The sequence below is a fragment of the Saimiri boliviensis genome, chromosome 3 (assembly GCF_048565385.1).
Source record: "Saimiri boliviensis isolate mSaiBol1 chromosome 3, mSaiBol1.pri, whole genome shotgun sequence".
Classification (NCBI taxonomy): Eukaryota; Metazoa; Chordata; class Mammalia; order Primates; family Cebidae; genus Saimiri; species Saimiri boliviensis.
In genome coordinates, this window is record NC_133451.1 from 6758792 (window position 1) to 6779362 (window position 20571).

The 20571-nt window shown below is 51.8% G+C and overlaps 1 protein-coding gene across 4 annotated transcripts in view; it reads left to right on the top strand.

The window, feature by feature from the left end:
* The window catches only part of JAKMIP1 (janus kinase and microtubule interacting protein 1), a 174796-nt gene that overhangs the window by 133385 nt on the left and 20840 nt on the right, over window positions 1-20571 (top strand). For all 4 annotated transcript variants that reach the window (XM_039468597.2, XM_074395872.1, XM_074395874.1 and 1 more), the window contains 7 exons: window positions 2362-2490; window positions 4260-4343; window positions 7339-7401; window positions 10079-10177; window positions 13672-13773; window positions 14484-14537; window positions 15392-15457. In XM_039468597.2, the coding sequence (XP_039324531.1) occupies window positions 2362-2490; window positions 4260-4343; window positions 7339-7401; window positions 10079-10177; window positions 13672-13773; window positions 14484-14537; window positions 15392-15457 (597 nt within the window). The remainder of the gene's footprint in view (window positions 1-2361; window positions 2491-4259; window positions 4344-7338; window positions 7402-10078; window positions 10178-13671; window positions 13774-14483; window positions 14538-15391; window positions 15458-20571) is intronic.

Genomic DNA, 20571 nt, shown 5'->3' on the forward strand with positions numbered 1-20571 from the left:
CTTCCTTGCCTACAGTTTTGAACCCCAGAGGATCCATTCCTACCAGTGTGTTATCAAAGCCGATGGCATGAAGGGAAGGCAGCCCCCACGGCCGTGGGCTCCATGAATGGCAATGGGAGGGCAGCACATGGGGAGCCCACTTGCTGATTTCTCCATCAAGGCAACCTGTGGCTGCCAAGTTCAAGTTGAGTCATTGATAGGTGTTGCCTTGCGTTTCCTCACTGTTTGCAACTAAAACTGCCACGTGATGTTCTCTCCCTGGTCCCCACACATGTGTGCACACCTGCACATACCACCTGACAGAAACAGCGTCATCCCTTTCTTGACTAAGATAAAGCAAGTAATCCAAAAAATATGTAAAGAAGAAGGTGACGAGCCCCTGAAGTCCTGTCACCCCGAGGTCACCGCCTAACCCTGTCCCGACCATCTGTGCCCATCTGAGTGCATAGCCAGGTTTTTGAGCCAGGTGGATTCACAAGGGGACAAAGACTGGCTTTGTTCTCACTTACCCTCCCCAGGTGAATTCTTTCAGGAGTGCTGAGTACATCTCAGGCAGACCTGTGGACCTCTATGCCTTCCAGTGACAGGAATAGTCACATTTGATTAATTTCCTCAACTCCAGACTTCATTCAACGCAGACCTTCCCCTTGCTCCTCACCGGGGCCTGTGCCAGGCTTGGCTGCCGTTCCCCTACCTCACTCTTCTGCCTCTCCCCATTGCAAGCCCCTGGTGGCTTCTTCTGAGCCCAGAGAAGGGCCAGAATGGGAAGGAGGTGAGGATGTGCCGGGGCAGCTGGCCCTCAGGGCAGTGTCCTCTTGTGGGGGCAGGTGGATTGTGCTGCCCCTGGGGATGCACCTCTCTGGGTCTCCAGGAATTCTCCTTGCTGCACTGCACTCCACGGCTTCCTGGTGAGGGACTGGGCATTGCTGCTCTTGGTGTCCCCACGTCCCAGGAATCTGAATGATAAGCCTCACACCCCCGCCCCCTCCCCCGGCTCATTGTCCTTTCCCCCTCCTGGTGGCCTTTTCTGTGGAGTCCCTTCTGGAATGACTTCTAGGCTGGTTCCTTCCCATGGGTCTATTTGCCACAGGAAAATGTGGCACCTGCTGTGGGCACCGGCACATCCAACCCCAAGATGGCCCTCTCTGTGCTCTTCCATCTTGTGCCGAAGCTCTAGTGGACACGTGTCACCTCTGCAGTTCATCCCCTTGACATCCGTTCTCATGCTGGAGAGACACACCATCCTCCCCGTCAGCCCACCAGCCTCAGCCCAAGTGCTGGCTGGAGGGAGGGGCCTGGCCGGTGCTGGAGACACACCACCGTCCATCAGCGTGTCCTGCACAGGGGTCTGGACTGGGCTACTCAGGCTTTCGGGCCTTGTTCTCAGCCATAGTTTTTTTTATGTTTAACTTAAAACAGGACGGGTGCTTTTCAGTTTGCTTGTTTCTAGCCAGTGATACATAATAGGCATCTTTCAGCACCAGACATGGGATTGCCTCAGCCTCTCTCATGGCCACACAGGGCTTTCCCATGGGTGAGTGTCAGGCACTGATGAGGGATTTATGCTGTCATTTTCCACACCTGTGAACCATGCACGGAGCTCCTTCTTATTTGCATCTTTGTACACTTATGTGGCCGTCTCTCTCTCTCTCTTTTTTTTTTTTTTTGGAGACACAGTCTAGCTCTGTCACTCAGGTGGGAGTGCAGTAGCATAATCTCGGCTCACTGCACCCTCTGCCTCCCAGGCTCAGGAATTCTCCTGCCTCAGCCTCCCGAGTAGCTGGGATTACAGGTGTCCACCACCATGCCCAGCTAATTTTTGTATTTTAGTAGAGACGAGGTTTCACCATGTTGGTCAAGCTGGTCTCGAACTCCTGACCCCAGGCGATCCACCTGCCTCAGCCTCCCAAAGTGCTGGGATTACAGGTGTGAGCCACTGCACCCGGCCATCTCTTTAGGATAAATTCCCAGAATGGGAGGTCCTGGGTGGGAGGGGGCACTCTTTACAACAGAGACCTTTGCTTCTGGAGTTGCGTGGTGCCCCCCCTTTCTCTCCCACCTGCTCCCCCACATAACTCAAGTGATTCTGGGAGTGGGAGCTCCTGGGAGGAGCGCTGATGGCTGAGGAGGTGCCTCCTCCTGGCAGCCCTCCCTCCAGTGCCCTAGTTGCTTCCTGGCAATGTGGGGCTCCCTAAGCACTTGCTGGCAGTGCTGTGAGATGTGGCCATTTGATGTTGTCTGAGCTGGCCCCGGCACTCAAAGCCACAGCAAGTGATTATTTATGTTTATGATTAAAATCAGTCATAAATCATTTATTATTGTAACTATGCCCTTGGTTATTTTTTTCTCCATCATGTGAAGACCACAGCCCGGGAAGAGGCTGACCTGCGCTTCTGCCAGCTGACCCGGGAGTACCAGGCCCTGCAACGCGCCTATGCTCTGCTCCAGGAGCAGGTGGGGGGCACGCTGGACGCAGAGAGGGAGGCCCGGGTGAGTGCGGCTGGCCTCAGGGCTCGAGGGAGCAGCCTAAGACCAGGCCATGCAGGGCCTTTCCTGGCTTGGACACTCAGAGGAGATTATTCTGAGAGCTGGCGGGGAGCCTACAGCCGGGTCTTGACTGTGGTGGCCTTCCAGATCCCTCTCTGCATCCTCGGTGTGAGGGCAGGAGCTCTGGAACGTCGAGCTGTTAGAGGAAGCGGCGCTCCGCATCACCTGTGCTGTCCGCGTGGAGGAGGGCACGCGTTCAGAATTTCAGGCTAAGTGATGAAATCACCGATGTGGCCGGCCTTGCAGGCTTCAGGCTCCTCTCCCTCCACAGCTGAGAGCCCCCTGCCCTCTGGGATATCCCTGCGGAACACTTGCAGGAACTCTCAGGGTGCTCCCCAGCCCCCAGGGCACTCTGGGCCCTGTGGCCACCTCAGTCCAGGCCATGTCATTCATTTCTCAGGCTAGGTTGAGCTTTGCCTTCTGGAAACTTCCACCCACTGGCCCTTCTCCCAACTTCGGGAGTCACATAGACTGGGGCCTGCTCTCCCTTCCTCCTGGGAGTGCAGGGGACCCCCAGACAGCACACCCGGGTGCTTCCCTGCATCCCCTCCCCTATGTCATCTCCACACTGGTCCCCTGAGGCAGGCGGAATTAACCCCATCTTCTGAATGAGGAAACAGGCTGAGAACGGAGCAACTTGCCCCCAGATGCCCAGATGGTACCCAGCAGAGCAGGGAGTCGAGGCCAGGTTTCTCAGACTCCGGGTCCTGTGCTCTTTTCCAGAGCCCTGTTTGGGAATTCCACAAAGGGATGGATTTTGGTGGTCTTAAAGGTGATGAGTGAGAATGGGGGATTGTTCGGCAAATTTGATAGCAAAGGCAGAGAGGAGAGGCCACGCCCAGGTGGAGCTTGTCCCAGGGGCAGCAGTGGCCCTGTGGGGGTTGCTGGCAGGAGGAAGGGGGAGTGAGGCCAGCAGGGAGGGAAGCCCCTTGTCCCTCCGTAGAAAGTCCAGTCTTTATTATCTAGGGTAGAGGAGAGAAACTGGGAGGCTTTGTATGGACTGAATCATTTTTGTTTCGCCTTTTAAGTTTCATCTACTTGTCAATATTTAAAAGTCAAGAGATTCCATAGAGAAATCCAGGCTTCTGACCTCTCTTGAAAGCTCAGAACATCTGGCAGCAGGAGGCCTCCCATTCCATGTGGCTGCTGCTGGGTGGCAGCGTCTCCCTGAGATGGGTCATGCGCCTCTGGCTTGCCACAGTCCCCACCGCTCCCTGTTACCCCACACCCATTTGGCTTCCTGTATTTCTATGACTAGCTTGGTGCTTGAAGTATTTTGCTTTTCAGTCCCTGCTGTAGATGATGAGTGGCCCAGCAGGTGTGCAAGCGTATTGAAGTCTGATGATGGCTGAATGAGCCTCAGGCTCAGTGAGGATTGAACCTGGTTGGAGAGCTGGGCCTGGGCTCCCAGTGTGACCGGCTTCTGGCTCACTCACCCCCTTGAAAAACAGAGTTCTTTCTCCAGGCCTCATTTTCCTTGTCTGTTGGAACTGTCAAACTCTCCGACTGTTCCATTCCTAGTGATTTTGTGTTCGAAGCTGAGCATGCTTCTAGGTAGGCCAAGGTTGAATACGTGCTCCTAAAAATGAACCTGCTCCTAAGGTTTGCCTGTAGGGCCCCTGGGCACTGCTTGCTTTGGGGCACAACACTTTCCACTCCTCTGTCACCCATTGGGGGCGACCTGCTCACAGCCGCGTCTTTTTTCCTTCCAGACTCGGGAGCAGCTACAAGCTGATCTGCTGAGGTGTCAGGCCAAAATCGAAGATTTGGAGAAGTTACTGGTTGAGAAGGGACAGGTGAGCAGGAATGATCTGTGCTGTGGATCTTTGCCTTTCTTCCCCTTGGTGGTGTCCCTGGGGCTTGCCGACGTGCCAAGGGGGATGTCCCGTGGGGCTGGATCAGGAGCTCCGGAGACACTAGAGGGAAAAAACACTAGCAGGACCCAGGCACGCATGTGCTTCCTAATGTGCCTGTGTGCTGAGTTGAAAAATGAAAACAAAGTATGGATTCTCACTTGGCTTTTTCTTTGTTTGCCAAATGCACAAAAAGATAGGATGTCATTCCAAAAGCAAAGGTGTGATCAGAACTGGTTTTGACTTGAACCTGAAGAAGAGCTGTCATTGCCTAATAAGATTTTAACTGTGAAAGGAACCAGCACCCGTGACTGGCCCTGGGTTAGTGCAGGGGCCCCGCCTCAGGCTTCATGGTGGCCGGGCTCCCTGCTGTAATTGTGCCTAGAACAGTCTGGCCCTGCGCTGCTCAGGTTAGAGTCACCTGTCCCTACCCATCCACTGCAATTGATTAGGCAAGGCCCGGTCGACAGGACGACACAGCAGAAAAGCAGCACCTGGGCCTAAGCCTGTCTCCTGGAGTCAGGGAGATGCCAGAGAGGGCTCTGCGTGGAAATCTGGCCTCTCAGGGGTGGCCTCTGAAGGTTAGTACGGGTTGGCCTGCCCCACGTCAGAAGCACGGCTGTGGTGACATAACCAGAGCGTCTCCCTGGCTCCACGTGACAAGGAGTATTCTGTTCACACTCCTGTTTCTCCCGGGGCCTCTCAGGGGTGCAGGGCAGCAGGCATCGCCATCTTGTAGCTGCTGCATCTGGAACTCTTGCTCCGCTCGGCTGTCTGCTGCCTCAGCGAAATCGGCAGTCAGGCGGTTCCACTAACCCAAGGAGGGAGTGTCTGGTGGTCCCCGCCCCCGTCTGCAGGGGGCATTTGTGGGGCCTGAGGAGGCCAGGCGAGGTCTGTCACAGGTCCTAGGTACGGTGGGACACATTGGAAGGAGGCAGGCGTGAAGCGAGGGGTGTGTGAGAGGTTCCAGGTGGCTTCACAGAAGCAACTCCGGAAGAGCAGCGCTGCGAAGCTGCAGAGGGCAGGGCTCCGGGTTGAGACTGAGGTTCCCATGGAGGTGGATGGCCAGCGACCAGCATGCATGCCTGGCACAGAGCAGGTCGCCACGGCAGCCTTTACCAAGGGACTGCGTGGGGAATGTGAGCGCCCAGCCCTTGGGAATGGCTTTTGTAAACCATGGTCTGCACCCTCCATGTGGTGGGATTGTGGTGCGGAGCTCACATGCTGGAGCTGGATGCCTGAGTCAGAGGGTAGCTCTGCCACCTCCTTGTTGCATAAACTTGGGCAACTTACAGAATCTCTTTGTGCCTCAGTTTCCTCATCTTTAAAGTGGGGCTAACAATAATACCTAACACATTAGGCAGGAGGACAGAGGAGGGCCCAGGAGGAGACAGGGCAGAGATCCAGGTGTGAGATGATAAGGCTTTTTTTTTCTGAGGCTACCAGCCTCACTGTCCCTCTTCCAGGCTGAGCCCACATATCTGTAACTTGCCTGATCACAGTCTATGACTCACTTAGCCTCCCCTAAGGGACTATGTCCTCTCCATGTGGCCTGCTTGTCCTCTCTGCCTGCTGGAGGATGGGGCCAGTCTGGGCGGAGCCTGTGGCCGTTCATCCGGCAAGCACTTCCCAGAGCCCTCGCCCATGCCAGGCCTGGTGCTGGTACCTGGGACGCTGGATTCGTTTGCTGTTGCTGAGTAACAAACCACCCCAACACTTAGTAATTTGTAACAGCAGGGATTTTATTTGCATGCAGTTCTGTGGATCGGCAGTTTGGGCTGGGCTCAGGCTGGGCACAAACTGCCAGCTGCTGGCCAGGTGCTGCTGCCTCACGGAGGCCCACCTGGTTCTTTCCCCATAGTTTGGGGGCAGGGAAAATGGGCAAGCTGAAGACCCAAGCAGGGTCCAAGTCTCTGCTCAGGTCGCCTCTGCTCAGGTCACCTCTGCTAATGTCCTAGTAACCAGAGCATGGCACGGCCCAGCCCAGCTTCAAGGTTGGAAAAATGGACCCCATCACCTGCTGGGAGGAGCCACAGAGTCACATTGCAAAGGGGGTGCACACAAAGGGGGAGGGAGCGTTGCAGCTGTTTCAGCCACAGCCCACCACAGACAAAAGGTTGGGGGAGCACAGCCACGCCTCACAGGTGCTTGCAGCCTGGCGAGGCCTACACAGAGGTCAGCACTGGGACGACGCAGGTGACAGGTGCCAGGGAGACAGAAGCCTGGAGGCAACCAGGGCCTCCTCTGCATATTCCATGTACTGGGAACCAGACCGTAGGCCAGGCCTCAGCTTCTCAGCATTCTGGAACACCCAGACTTGCTGAGCCTGGCTGGGCCTGGTCCTTGGGAGGGGCCTCGGCCCAGCCCCAGCTCTGTGGCTGCCCAGCAGAGAAGGGAGGAGAGAATTGGAGAGGGCATCCCATGCCTTCATTCATTCCTTCATTCACCTATTCCAGGACTCACCGAGTCCCACTATCCCCATGTGTCAGGCACAGTGCCAGGCTCAGGGTGCCACAGCAACAAGATGGACCTGGTGCCATGTGATCACAGGACTTATGCAAGAGGATTTGACCAGGAACAAAAGCGATTCGGTGTGGCTCTGGCCAGTCCGTGGGCTATGAGGTCAGCCTTCCGGATGCATGGAAGGTCTGCCAGTGTGGACCAGTCACCCTGGAGCTCTGTTCTGTAGATTAGACTTACAGAATGAAGTCGTGCTTTAGGGAGTGTGAATGAAGTGGAGAAGGGGTGCCCCACAAACCAGCCATTTCTCTTTTGGGGGTTTAGAGGTTGACAAAGACAATGAGGGCACATCACGGCTGTCATTTTCTGTGACTTTCCATAGTCAGTTTCATAGAAAGTGACCTTTCTCACTAAAAGTTTGTTACTTGACCATCTGTTTTCTTCCATGAATGTGACCAGATTTAGTGCTTTTCCTTAGGATTCCAAATGGGTCGAAGAGAAGCAGCTGCTAATAAGAACAAACCAAGACTTGCTGGAAAAGGTGCGTGACCCGCTCCAGGGAAGCACAGAGCCCCAGGGCCCCCGGGACCCTGCAGGCCAGCTCAGACCACACAGGTCATGCCCAGTACCTATTGGGCACTGCAGTGACCAGGACCCTGGGGCCTGCATGCCTCCCACGAGGAGAGAGGTCTTCCTCACGTGGAGTCAAAGCCCCGTTCGTGGTTCTATCCTCTGGGACCAGACCTGCAGAGCTGGCTTAGTTCATCCTGCTGGGTGCTCCACAGAAATGGAGAGGGCTGGCCTGTCTTCCTAGATCACTCTGCAAAAATGGGAAGGGCTGCCCCATCCTCTGGGAACACCTGCAGAAATGGGGGAGGCTGGCCCCACCTCTGGGGACACCTGCAGAAACGGGGAAGGCTGCCCCGTCCTCTGGGGACACCTGCAGAAATGGGGGAGGCTGGCCCCACCTCTGGGGACACCTGCAGAAACGGGGAAGGCTGCCCCGTCCTCTGGGGACACCTGCAGAAATGGGGAGGGCTGACCCCACCTCTGGGAACACCTGCAGAAACGGGGAAGGCTGGCCCATCCTCTGGGGACACCTGCAGAAATGGAGAGGACTGGCCTATTGCTGAGCTGGTCCATCCTCCTGACCTTGGGCTCCAGGCCGCCTCTGCTGTGGCTTTAGAGTCCAGAGCCCTTCACCTACCAGTGTGGTGGGCACCTGAGGCAGGTCTGTGGGCAGATCCTCAAGCCGTCTTAGCCCAGTGCAGCTGACTCATAATGGGAGCTGGGCCTCTGTTCTTCCCTCTCTGGTTGTGGAACTTCCCAGAGCTCTCTTAGGGAGTCTGCTTGGGGAGTAGCTCTAATGCTCTGCGATTAAAACCATAGCTTTTATTTTTTCCTAATTGGTGTACTACCAAGTACCAGCTCGGCTGAGAGACCCCCACCCAGGCAGCGCTGAGGGAAATGAGAGGCAGACACCCAGACAGAACAACACAGTGGGTCTCTCCGGGGTCCAGCAGCCTATCGAGCTGAGCCTCGGGCTGACAGCATTCCAGGCTGAGGGCCCCGAGCAGATTTTGATCCACCTGTTATTCTCTCTAAACAGGTGATGATTATTAATAAACAGGTGTTCTGTATTTACTCATAACTCAAAAATATTCCAAGTAGGCAGCTGTTACCCACTTACCACTAATTGCAAACTACAAGGTATTCTCAAGGGAGCCCCGGGGGCAAGGTAAACTTGATGTTTCTCAACAGTGTACAATCCAGTTATTCTTTTTGTAAATTCACTGCGTTGTGTAACCATCACCACAATGCAGTTTCAGAACATTTTCAGCCAGATAAACCCCCCTCCTGGCCCTGCGCAGGCCCCCTCTGCCCTGTCTCTCTGCCCAGGACACCCTCCCATCTACTCTGTCTTTAGGTTTGCCGTATCTGGAGGTTGCAAGTGAGTGGAGCCAGACCCTACATTAGGCCTTAGCTTTTCAGCATCCTGGACGCCAGGACTGGGCAAACCTGGCCTGGCCCTTCTGGGGACCTCAACCCAGCCCCCTCTCTGTGGCCCTGTTTCCCTCCCTGCATTTTTCAAGGGCATTTGGGACAGGGGTGGTTGGTGTAGTGCGAGCAGGCCCCGGGCCTTGGGAGAATTTTAGCATCTTTGATCTTGTTTGCTAAATTCTGGGAGCCTTGGAAAAACCCTCACACCCTCACCTCATTTCTTTTTTTTTTCTTTTTTTTTTTTTTTTTTTTTGACAGTCTTGCTCTGTTGCCAGGCTGGAGTGCAATGGCACAATCTTGGCTCACTGCAACCTCCGCCTCGCGGGTTCAAGCTGTTCTCTATCCTCAGCCTCCCGAGTAGCTGGGACTGCAGGCATGCCCCACCACGCCCAGCTATTTTTAGTAGAGACAGGGTTTCATCATGTTGTCAAGGATGGTCTCGATCTCTTGACCTCATGAGCCTCCCGCCTCAGTCTCCCAAAGTGCTGGAATGACAGGTGTGAGCCTTCACCCCATTTCTGAAGGTTCTCCTGGGGTAGAATCACCTGGCAGAAGGCCCCCTCTAGCCTTCTGTAACGGTGCTATGAAGCTTTACGCAAAGCCCTGCTGTACATGCGTTATTTTAATGACTTCTCGCTGCTGCCAGGCAAGGGGGAAGCTGAGGATGGAGTAGTTGGCTACGTGACCCAGCTTCTCCCAGCTGGTCTGTGCTTCCCACACTGATCTGTGCTCTCAGGGAACTGCCACCTTTACGGCTTCTTGTACCAGCTCTGTGGGGAAGCAGGAGGGGGCCTCCTTGCTGTAGTTGGCTGGGCCTCTGTCTGGGTGGGCTGAATCTGGTGGGACTTGAGTTGGAAAGACCCAGGCAGGCTTTGGGCGTGGCACTCTTGCTTACTGGTGTTTGGCGGCAAGGGAGGGACTTAATAGCTCCCTGCCTCAGTTTCACCATCATTCATGTATTCAGCAAATACATGAGCAGCCCCTACTCCACTGGGACGAACCTGGCCCAGCTTCTGTCTCCTTCATTCCCAGCTGCATCAGCAAAAAGGACCTGCAGTGCCTGCCTCATCCACTTGCTTGCTGCAAATCCTGCCCTCTCCTGCCCCTTGCCCGGTGGCCAGTCCTCTGCTTCCCTCCAGCCACTCAGTCAGATGGCCTGTGATCGGGGACCCAGTGCTCCCGCCCATCCTGTTAATCTGCAGGTATCTTTGCTCTAGATTTACAGACTGGAAATGGAAGAGAACCAGCTGAAGAACGAAATGCAAGATGCCAAGGATCAGAACGAGCTGTTAGAATTCAGAGTGCTAGAACTCGAAGTAAGAGACTCTATCTGTTGTAAACTCTCAAACGGAGCAGACATTCTCTTTGAACCCAAACTGAAATTCATGTAAAGCTCCCAGATGTTTTCAAGCATGTGTAAAGGGGACATGTTACAGTTTCTTTCTTTCTTTCTTTCTTTTTTTTTTTTTTTTAAATCTGTATGTTCAGAATAATTTCACTGCCTTAATGTGTTCTGGAGAGAGTGCTCACCCAAGTCTATGGACCTGTACCAGAGCTAATATATTTATTGCCTATGGCTTGTTTTGCACTTAATAAAATAATTTGTTTTTGCAATATTTTGCCTTTTTTATTTGTGTTTCATTTCCATAACTACTTCTTTCCTGCATGCGTAGTCACCGGGTACGCATTCTGCACACCCAGACGGAAGCACTGTTGCAATGAATAACACACCTTTTTAAGTGATCTTGCATGCAGTAAATCTCACCTTTTGAAATAGCAGAGTCTGACCTGAGCCAGCAATTGACTCTAGAATGTGTTTAATACCACTTTGGGCCCATTTTCTATTTGCCAAGGTATACACAAGGTAAGTGAAGACAGGGCAGAAGGATGTATTTGCACAGGTGTTTAAGAAAACTAGTCACGTTGTTCAAACTCTTTTATCCAGTAAATACAGACCCAGGCATTGCAGCAATATTGGACTAAAGAAATTACGGTTTGCAACTCAAACTGCATCTCAAAACTGCTGGAGGGAGGTCAGTTGCTGTTCACGTGTAGAAATCCTGTTCCTTCAGGAACTGCCCCAATGCACCGAGTGAGATTCAGTGAAAGAATATTGATGGTCCCATTACCTCCAACTGAAATCTTACCTCGGGTGTGTTACTATATTGCCTTGCTCTCATGGTACTTCATAATCTTTTTTTTGTTTCTGTTGAAAAATCATTGGCATTTTAAACATCACTTACGTTTGTGATGAGTTTCTCTGAGCACCGGTAGTGACGTGGCTCTGCTGTCTCTCAGCTGAACCCTTTGCATGCATGAAAGCCTCAAAGTGAGCACCTCCACAGTGTTTGTGCCTTCCCTGATTTTGTTTTCTCCTCCCGGCTTGAGTTGCGATTCTGTCTGCGTTAGAACTGACCCTGTGTACCTTGTCGTGTGGGCAGGGCAATGTGGCCTGAGTATTTCTCATGCCAAGTGTCGCTCAGCTCTTGGCTCAGCATGACATGAGCATTTTATTTGTGCCACAGAATTGGAAGCTATGTGAGGTCGTTGTTAATACTCCTGCCTCTGCTAGAGAACCTTTCGCAAAACTTTGTTATGAGTCTTTCTCATGAGAATTCTGTAAGCACTACCCAGTGTACCAGAATGCAGTGGTGCGATCTTGGCTCACTGCAACCTCCGCCCCCTGAGTTCAAACGATTCTCGTGCGTCAGCCTCCGAGTAGCTGGGATTATAGGCACGTGCCACCACACCCAGCTAATTTTTGTATTTATCGTAGAAATGGAGTTTCACCATGTTGGCCAGGATGGTCTCCCTCTCCTGACCTTGTGATCCACCTGCCTCAGCCTCCCAAAGTGCTGGGATTACAGGTGGGAGCCATTGTGCCCTGCCTTTATTTTTATTTTTTGAGACAGGGTCTCGCTCTGTCACCCAGGCTGGAGAGCACTGACGCAGTGTTGACTCACTGCGACCTCTGCCTCCTGTTTTGAGTGATTCTCCTGTCTCAGCCTTCCGACGTAGCTAGGACCATAGGCACACACCACCTCACCCAGCTGATTTTTGTATTTTTAGTAGACACAGTTTTCACCATGTTGGCCAGGCTGGTCTCCAACTCCTGACCTCAAGGGATCCACCCCCTCAAGCCCCCAGAGCGCTAGGATAATAGGCATAAGCTACCACGCCTGGCCTACAAAATGACTTTTGTTCATATAAACTATGAACTTTTGGGGTCACTTTTTCTACGGAGAGGCCATTTAAGTGAATTTGCTGGTAGAAAGACATCTGTGGAATGGAACCGTCGTGAATTTTGTTCTTCTTGGCTAATAAGGGAAGTAAGGTTTCTCACTAGACTCTTTCAAACCTAAGTTAGCCAGGTTAGGGCTTCATGGAAATTCACGGAATTAGTGGCCCACCCTTCCCTCCCTCTTTCCTTCAGCCTCACCCCGGAGCACCTTCTTAAGCCCTGCCGTCTGGATTCGCGCCTCTCTTGACTACATCTCTTAGTTGAATTGTTTAAGAAGCCCATTGGTTCCGTAGCTAGATTCTGCTGGAATGACCCAAAGTGTGTTATTTTTACCTTACCGTAACTTTGATCAAACCAAAGCAGTTTGATTTCAAGGTGTCATTTGAAAAGGTCTTCTCTGCTGCCCCACCGTGACAAGTCTAAAGGTTTAAAGTCCGTTCTGTGCAGGATGCACATCTGAGACCAGGTCCTGCCCTACCACTGTGCTTTAGCCCTGTGAGCAATTAGGTTTTTCTGACCCTTTTAGAAGCTTGTCACTTATGGATGATTAATAAGCACCTTTTCTGGGAAAAGGCTTGCTCTCCTTCCTCCCTTAGCAATTGAGCTTTGCTGTAAGTCTAAGGGAGGGGTAGAATGATCACTGGTTGTGTTCATGTGGTTAAAAAAAAATATTGTGAATGGCACTGGCAGATTGTACTGGAGAGAACAGAAAGTCAGCCTTTGTGGCTGGGCGAGGTGGCTCACGCCTGTAATCCCAGCACTTTGGGAAGCTGAGGCGGGCAGATCACCTGAGGTCTGGAGTTCGAGACCAGCCTGGCCAACAGGATGAAACCCCGTCTCTACTAAAAAATATACAAAATTAGCCAGGCGTGGTGGCACATGCCTGTAATCCCAGCTACTTGGGAGGCTGAGGCAGGAGAATCACTTGAATCCAGGAGGTGAAGGTTGCAGTGAGCCAAGATCACGCCATTGCACTCCAGCCTGGGTGACAAGAGCAAAACACCATTTTAAAAACAAAACAAAACAAAAAAAACAAAAAGAAAGAAAGACAGGACTTTTGGGTCCTGGCCCTGCCCTGCTGCTCACTAGCGTGGGACCTCAGACGCAGCCTCCCTGAGCCATCGCCTCTTTTGTCTGCAGAATGAAAGCAATGAGCCTGCCTCCTGGGGTTGTGTGAGGATTAAACGGGACAGTGGTGTGCCTGGCACAGAGGAACAAACCGCAGTTGGCGGCTTTTGCTGTAGTCAAATTTAGTGCAGTTGTGTTTATTTTGTAATTCTGTGACTTCGTGGGTTTTGATCTCACAACAGATAAAGCCATGGTACCTTGTTAACCATTTCTCCTAGATGAACAGGTAAGAAGTAACCACGTTTCCAAAGGAGAACGGCTTCGTGGGAAGGCGTGAAAACGTCGTCGTTCACGGACGTGGCTGCTTCTCGTCCAAACTTGCGCTTTTTAGTAACATCTGTGCCCACTGGAATTCCTTGGTGTTTGCTGAGTAACGTGGGAAAATGGCAAATGATAAATAATCCGGTCACATTCTGTTTTTAAACCGCATCTTTTCCCCAGGAGAGAGAGAGGAGGTCGCCAGCATTTAACCTCCAAATCACCACCTTCCCCGAGAACAACAGCAGTGCTCTCCAGCTGTTCTGCCACCAGGAAGGAGTGAAGGTAGCGTGCCTGGGGGGTGCCTCTGCCAGATGCCAGCCAAGGGCTGGCTCAGTGCCCGGCTTGGTCGGAAAGGGGGAGTGCTGGGATAGAACTGATTTTCATGAGATGCTCCTCGTATTGAAAGTCACCGTTTATCCATTTAGTGAAGGGTCACCAAATGTGACTGTATTTTGACCCATGTCTTTAAAACAGCAGAGGCTTGGCCTGGAGCCCTGAGCACAAACCCCACTCCACCACTGCTCTGGCCTGTAAACTTTCTGAGCCTTCGCCTCTTCGCTATGCAATCCAAATGACAATACCCACACCATGAAGCTGGGATGATGATGAAGTTAGAGCATGAATGGGCGCCAAGGGCCTGGCACTGTGCCTGGCATGCAGTCCTGCTCTGTAGACGGTGCCTGCGGGTGCTAGAAGGGCCCCAGGTTTGCCATGTCCTGGAGCCCTGCTCTGCCCCAGGGACAGCGTCCTGACTCACCCGATTCTATGGCCTTCCTAGAGAGCAGTGTTTGTGCTGGGGTAACACTCGGCCAATGAGTGGCAGTTACGCCTTCTCTCCCTCACTCCCCAGAGGAACAGCTGGGCGCAAAACTTGGCCAGAAAAGAAAAGAAAGAGCGCGGTGTCTTGTCGAGAGGAAAGGCCGTGGCCCTAGAAATCTGTATGGTTGGTCTCTGTAGCTCACACAAAAATGAACGTTGGAAATCTCTTCCAGGATGTGAATGTTTCTGAACTTATGAAGAAATTAGATATCCTTGGCGATAACGGGGTAACTATGAGCGATCGGTTTCTGGTTTCGTGTTCTTGTTTTGATCTGGGTGTCTTCTGTGTGACTTTTGTTTTGTTTCGTTTTTAATTTCTCTCTGATGAAAGAGATCTAAGAAGTACAATGTAAGGCTTTTGTATGGCCGTGTTCCTCTGTGGGTGGTGGGGCTGGTATTCGTCAGAAGTGGGGTTTCAAAGTTAGGTTCTCCTGGCCTGTGAGTGAGGGGGGACGGAAAGACCTGAGAACTCCCGCCCAGAATGCAGGTGGGATCACTTGAGATTGCTGAAATCAGAAAGTGATCTTTTTGCCCTCCTGAGAGATGAGCTTGAACGTAGCCATGTTTCACAAAAGCTTAGTGCCACTCCATGAAATGTCCCCAACCAGAGGGACAGTAGCTGTCTGCCTGATGCGCTGGCCCCATTAGCGAGAGGAGCAGCCCAGAGAGGAGCTAAGAAAGTTTCTTGGTGATGGCCGGGCATGGTGGTGCACGCTTGTAATCCCAGCACTTTGGGAGGCCGAGGTGGGTGGATCACCTGAGGTCAGGAGTTCGAGACCAACCTGGCCAACATGGCGAAACCCCATCTCTACTAAAAATAAAAATAAAAATAAACTATCTGGGTGTGGTGGTGTGCATCCCAGCTACTGTAATCCCAGCTACTTGAGAGGCCGAGGCAGGAGAATCACTTGAACCCGGGAGGCAGAGGTTGCAGTGAGCTGAGATCGTGCCACTGCACTCCAACCCAGGTAACAGAGAGAGACTCCGTCTCAAAAAAACAAAAAGACTTGCTTGGTGCTGACTGTCTGCACATGGATTTGGGATCCAGTGTCAAATGCCCTTGCCCATTTTTGTGTTTTAGAATTTGAGAAATGAAGAACAGGTTGCAATAATCCAAGCTGGAACTGTGCTTGCCCTGTGTGAAAAGGTAGAGGCCAGCGGCGTTTCTGTGCTCACACCTTGTCCCGGCTTCCCAGCACCATACAAGAAACTGTACATTGGCGTCTTGCTTTGCGTGGGAGCATGCGTTCCAGTCAGTCTGCGTCTGCATGTGCACATGCATGCCTTTCCGTTTTCTGAAGGAAGTCACACGTGCTCACTGTAGAAAACCCAGAGGCGCAGGAGGAAATCAAAACCTGGTGGAGGAAACAGTCTCTCACATTTGTATATTTCCTTCCAGCTGCTTCCTTCCATCCAGTTTTTAAACTTAGTCGAAATGGTGCCTGGCATCCAGTTTTCAATCAGGCTTTAGAAACATCCTCTGTGCCATTCAACATGGTTCACAAACGTGTTTAAATGGCTATGCATCACTCCATCACACCGTTATCCCATTAGTTACTGAAGCCTCTCTTAGCTGTTAGATATCGGAGATGTTTGCATTTTTTTTCTTTCTACAATCATGCAGTGGTAAACTGCACGTTTTACCCGTAAATTTCTATCTACGTCTTAAAATATGCCTGTAAGCTAGATCCTTGAAGCAGAATCATTGGGCCAAGTGGTAAGAATGCTTTGGAGAGCTTTGGCATTGTCAAAACAGTGTCCAGAAAAGTGGCACCAGGTACCCCCCTACCTGCAACCTTACACGTTGTTGATTTATGCTTGACATGGCACGTTACCGCTGAAAAGAACTTTGCGGATTTGCTGGTAAAAACTCAATCATGTCATTGTTTTCATTTTTATTTGAGTGCTAGTGATACGGAGTGTTTTTTGACATGTATTATCTATTTTCTTCTCCTTCCTTGTGAGTTGTAATTACATTTCTTTTGAGGAGTTTCCACTGGGTTTGTTCACCCATCCATTCATTCATTCATTCATTTGACAAATATGTATTCATTGTCACTGTCTTTCTTACTGACTTCTCTGCGTGCTTTACATATTAAAGATATGAACTTTTTGACCTGTTTGTTACAAAATACATTCCTGAATTTGTTTGCCTTTTACATTGGTTTAGGATGTGTTAGAAATACACAACTCTTTATGGCTAAAGACCTTTTCCTTTCAAAGCACATGAGTTCAACATTTAAATGCTATTTCTGTGGTGATGAGGTCTTCATGATCTTAGGATTCATTCCAGACTCTGGAATGAATTAAAACATAAATAGGTTTTTTTTTTTTCCAGGACATCTGTTCAACCCCTCAATTAAGTAAAGGATACTAAATGTTGGTAACAGACTTACGGCCAAACCTTGTCCAAGGTCACACTGGTAGGCAGTGGCAGAGGATTGGAACTCAGCTTTCTCCCATTCCTATCATCACTGGCTGAGTTTGCATCCTCAGGTGAACTGTGGGATGGGGATGACTCACACCTGGCCGGCGGGTGGCCATCAGGTGCGGGTGCAGGGCAGGGCAGGGCACGTGGGGTACATTCAGCACACCTTCCTTTCCAGCAGCAAAACCCTCCGTGGAGGTCTAGGCTTCTCCAACTGTGCTCATGTAGAGTCACACAAAGTGCTGATAAACACGTGTGACACTTATGACTCAGTTCATTCAACACCCTCTGGAACATTTACCGAGAAAGGGTGTCTTAGTGTCAAGGGCAGAGCACGGCCCTGGGAGATGTGGAGATGCCACATCCACCAGTGTCTGCTTTGATGTCAGGGAGGCCTCTCCTGGCTTGGGTCTTGGCCACACCACTTGCCAGCTGCAGGGGTTTTGGCCCATTTCTGGCAACGTCTCCCTCAGCCATGACACCGAGCATCCTGGTGGCGCACAGTGTCTGTAGGAATCCGGGAGGCTGCACATTTCGGTGGGCTCGAGCATTGCCATCTGGTTCAACCAAGCACCTGGGGCTGTGCTTGCTCCCTGGAGATGCTTGGTCAATGCCTGTGGAGCGGGTGAGCAAGGAGCAGGAACCTGCTGGTGACTCAGGGTGGCTGGTTTGTCACAGGGCTAGGGCAGAGGACGTTGGAGAGCTAGGCCACCAGCTGGCAGGAGGCTTTCAGCCTTGGTGAGAGCCGCCCTCTGCAGGGCACTGAATTCTCCCACCTGAGCCATTCCTAACATGCTCCTCCCCACGCCCGACCCACAGCCGGTGTTCCAGGCCTTCACCTTAGGTCCTCAGGCCTCATCCTCTGGGCATCTGGGAGATTTACAGCTCCCTAGCATTGAGGAGGTAGAGAGTGTTGCATCTGGCCACTGTCTGCCTCGACCCTCTCCATGCTCTGCTCACCTGGCAGCTGCCCACCTCCCCGCTTGCACCCTGCCCACCCCCAATGCCATCTGCCTGCCCCTGACCACCAACCTCCCCAAGCTGGTCAGCCTGGCACCATGCCTTGTGCCCTACATGCCAGAGAGCCATGCCAGCCGCCCTAGCCTGCCAGTCCCTCACATCTCCGACTGACGGTTCTGAGCCCGACACAGAGATGCCCAGCTCCCTGTCTTCGAGGACTGGACGTAAACCAGAGTTTTCTTGGGTTGGGTTCTGGGAGACACTGGCCCTGGCATTTGTCTGTGGATAAAGGTCCAGTAAGCTTGGGAGTTGCCGTTCATCTTCTCCAGGCTTGGAGAGGATGTTGGTATGAAAGCTCCTCAGGTTCAGAGGTGGACCCTCATGTGAGGTGGGAACTGGGTCTGCAGGACCCCCAGAGAACCTGGCAAGACCACTAGGGGACCGACAGTCCACTTTGCCTGGGACTGACAGCTTGCCTGGGATGTGAGAATTGCAGTGCTAAAACAGGGACAGTCTTGAGTCAACAGGCACAAGCTGGTCACCCTAGAGGTGACAGGCATTGCAGGGAAGTTTGCAGAGGGATTGGGCACCTACAGTGTCACTGCCAGAGAAGGCTTGATGCCAGGCCCCAGTTAACCCCCGCTCCACTAAACACTCCTTTTTTTGTTTTTTTCTTTTTGTTTTTGTTTTGTTTTGTTTTGAGACAAATTCTCACTCTGTCACCCAGGCTGGAGTGCAATGGCATGGTCTTGGCTCACTGCAACCTCCACTTTCCGGGTACAAGCAATTCTCCTGCCTCAGCCTCCTGAGTAGCTGGGACTACAGGCGTGTGCCACCACACTCAGCTAATTTTTGTATTTTTAATAGAGATGGGGTTTCACTATGTTGGCCAGGCTTGTCTCGAAATCCTGACCTCGGGATCTGCCCACCTCAGCCTCTCAAAGTGCTGAGATTACAGGCATGAACCACTGCACCTGGCCACCAAATATTCTTTATTTTAAAAATCGTCATTCAATACTGGTATCTGAATAAGCGGAAGTCAATGTCAAGTTTCTTTTAGAGGCGTGAATTATTTTTTTCTTTCTTGAGACAGAGCTCTCACTCTGTCACCCAGGCTGGAGTGCAGAGGCACGATCTTGGCTCACTGCAACTTCTGCCTCTGGGGTTCAAGTGATTCTTGTGCCTCAGCCTCCTGTAGTTGGGATTACAGGTACCCACCAAGATGCCCGGCTAATTTTTGTCTTTTTACTAGAGACAGGGTTTCTCCATGCTGGCCAGGCTGGTCTCAAACTCCTGACCTCAAATGATCTGCCTGCCTTGGCCTCCCAAAGTGCTGGGATTACAGGTGTGAGCCACCTCACCTAGCCTTGAAGCCAATTTCTTAGTGTGTAGGTGAAGTGCAACCTGAAGGAACGTCCTATGATGTGCTTGTGTTGATTTTGCTGCAAACAGCATCCTGCCCTGGGCACATGCCTTCCTCATCGCCACCCACTGAAGCCCTGTCCAGTCTTCAGGGCACAGGCATCCATCCCAGCGCCCATCAGCTGCACTCTGGCTAGCTGCGTACAGGATCAGGGCAAGGTCTCGCTCGCCTCAGCACATGGCACATGCCCCACAGAGAAACTGAACCATGAGACATTGGAGGGTTTATGGATCATAACAGTCATATCTCTTCTCCCTCAAGTTCCAAATGGATTGAGAAAAAGACACCGGCTCAGGCAGGTGGGAATATTTTAAAGGCTGTGTTCTCGCTGGTAATGGTGGATTGGAGAATGAGGCGTAGGTCTGAGAATAGTCAGCCTTTCTAACAGTTGGCCCCAAGTGGAAGCCTTGGGACCCTCCCCAAAGGGAGAGGGGAGAGCTGTAGGGGACCCAGGCCCTGCACCCAAGGGGCCCTGGGAGTTGGGATACAGAGGGTGGACCCCACCCTGCAGCAGGCTGCCCCCACGAGGTTGCTCAGTTCCTCCGCAGCACCTCCCGGTGGGTGGACTCACGTCTCCTCCCCAGCACAAGACCCCCCTCTCCAGGGGTTGGAGCAGAACCACGAGCATTGTTTCTGCTGGGAGTGATTGAAACTTCAGAGCTATCTCGCCCAACTCTTTGTTATTAAATTAATTTCTTTCCTTCTTTTTTTCTCTTTCTTTCTTTGTCTTTCTTTCTCTTTCCCTCCCTTCCTTCCTTCCTTCCTTCCTTCCTTCCTTCCTTCCTTCCTTCCTTCCTTCCTTCCTTCCTTCCTTCCTCTCTCTCTTTCTTTCTTTCTCTCTCTCTCTTTCATTCTTTCTTTCTGACAGAATCTAGCTCTGTCACCAGGCTGGAGTGCAGTGGCATCATCTCGGCTCACTGCAACCTCCGCCTCTCAGGTTCAAGTGATTCTCCTGCTTCAGCCTCCTGAATAGCTGGGATTACAGGCGCCCACCACCCCACCCAGCTAATTTTTGTATTTTTAGTAGAGACGGGGTTTCACTGTTTTAGCCAGGCTGGTCTCGAACTCCTGACCTTGTGATCTGCCCGCCTCATCCTCCCAAAGTGCTGGGATTACAAGAGTGAGCCACTGTGCCTGGCCTGATATTAAATTTCCAATCTCACATGGCCAGGGTCTTCATGACCAGCTCTCTCTGCTCCCATGCTCTCTCTCAGTTGCTGACAAGGACTTGCTAAATGTATTTTTTATATGCAATTTGTTAAAGGACAGCAACAACAAAGCTCAACACCGTGTTCTGTAGAAACCGTTCTGAGAGCAGCTTGTTGTAATCATCCAAAACTGGATTTCCTGTTTTACTTTTATCCATTTTATGACTGCTTGCATCAGGATATTAAAAATGAAATACCTGTAACTCCTCATCCAAAATATGCTTATTTGTTTCTAAGAAAAC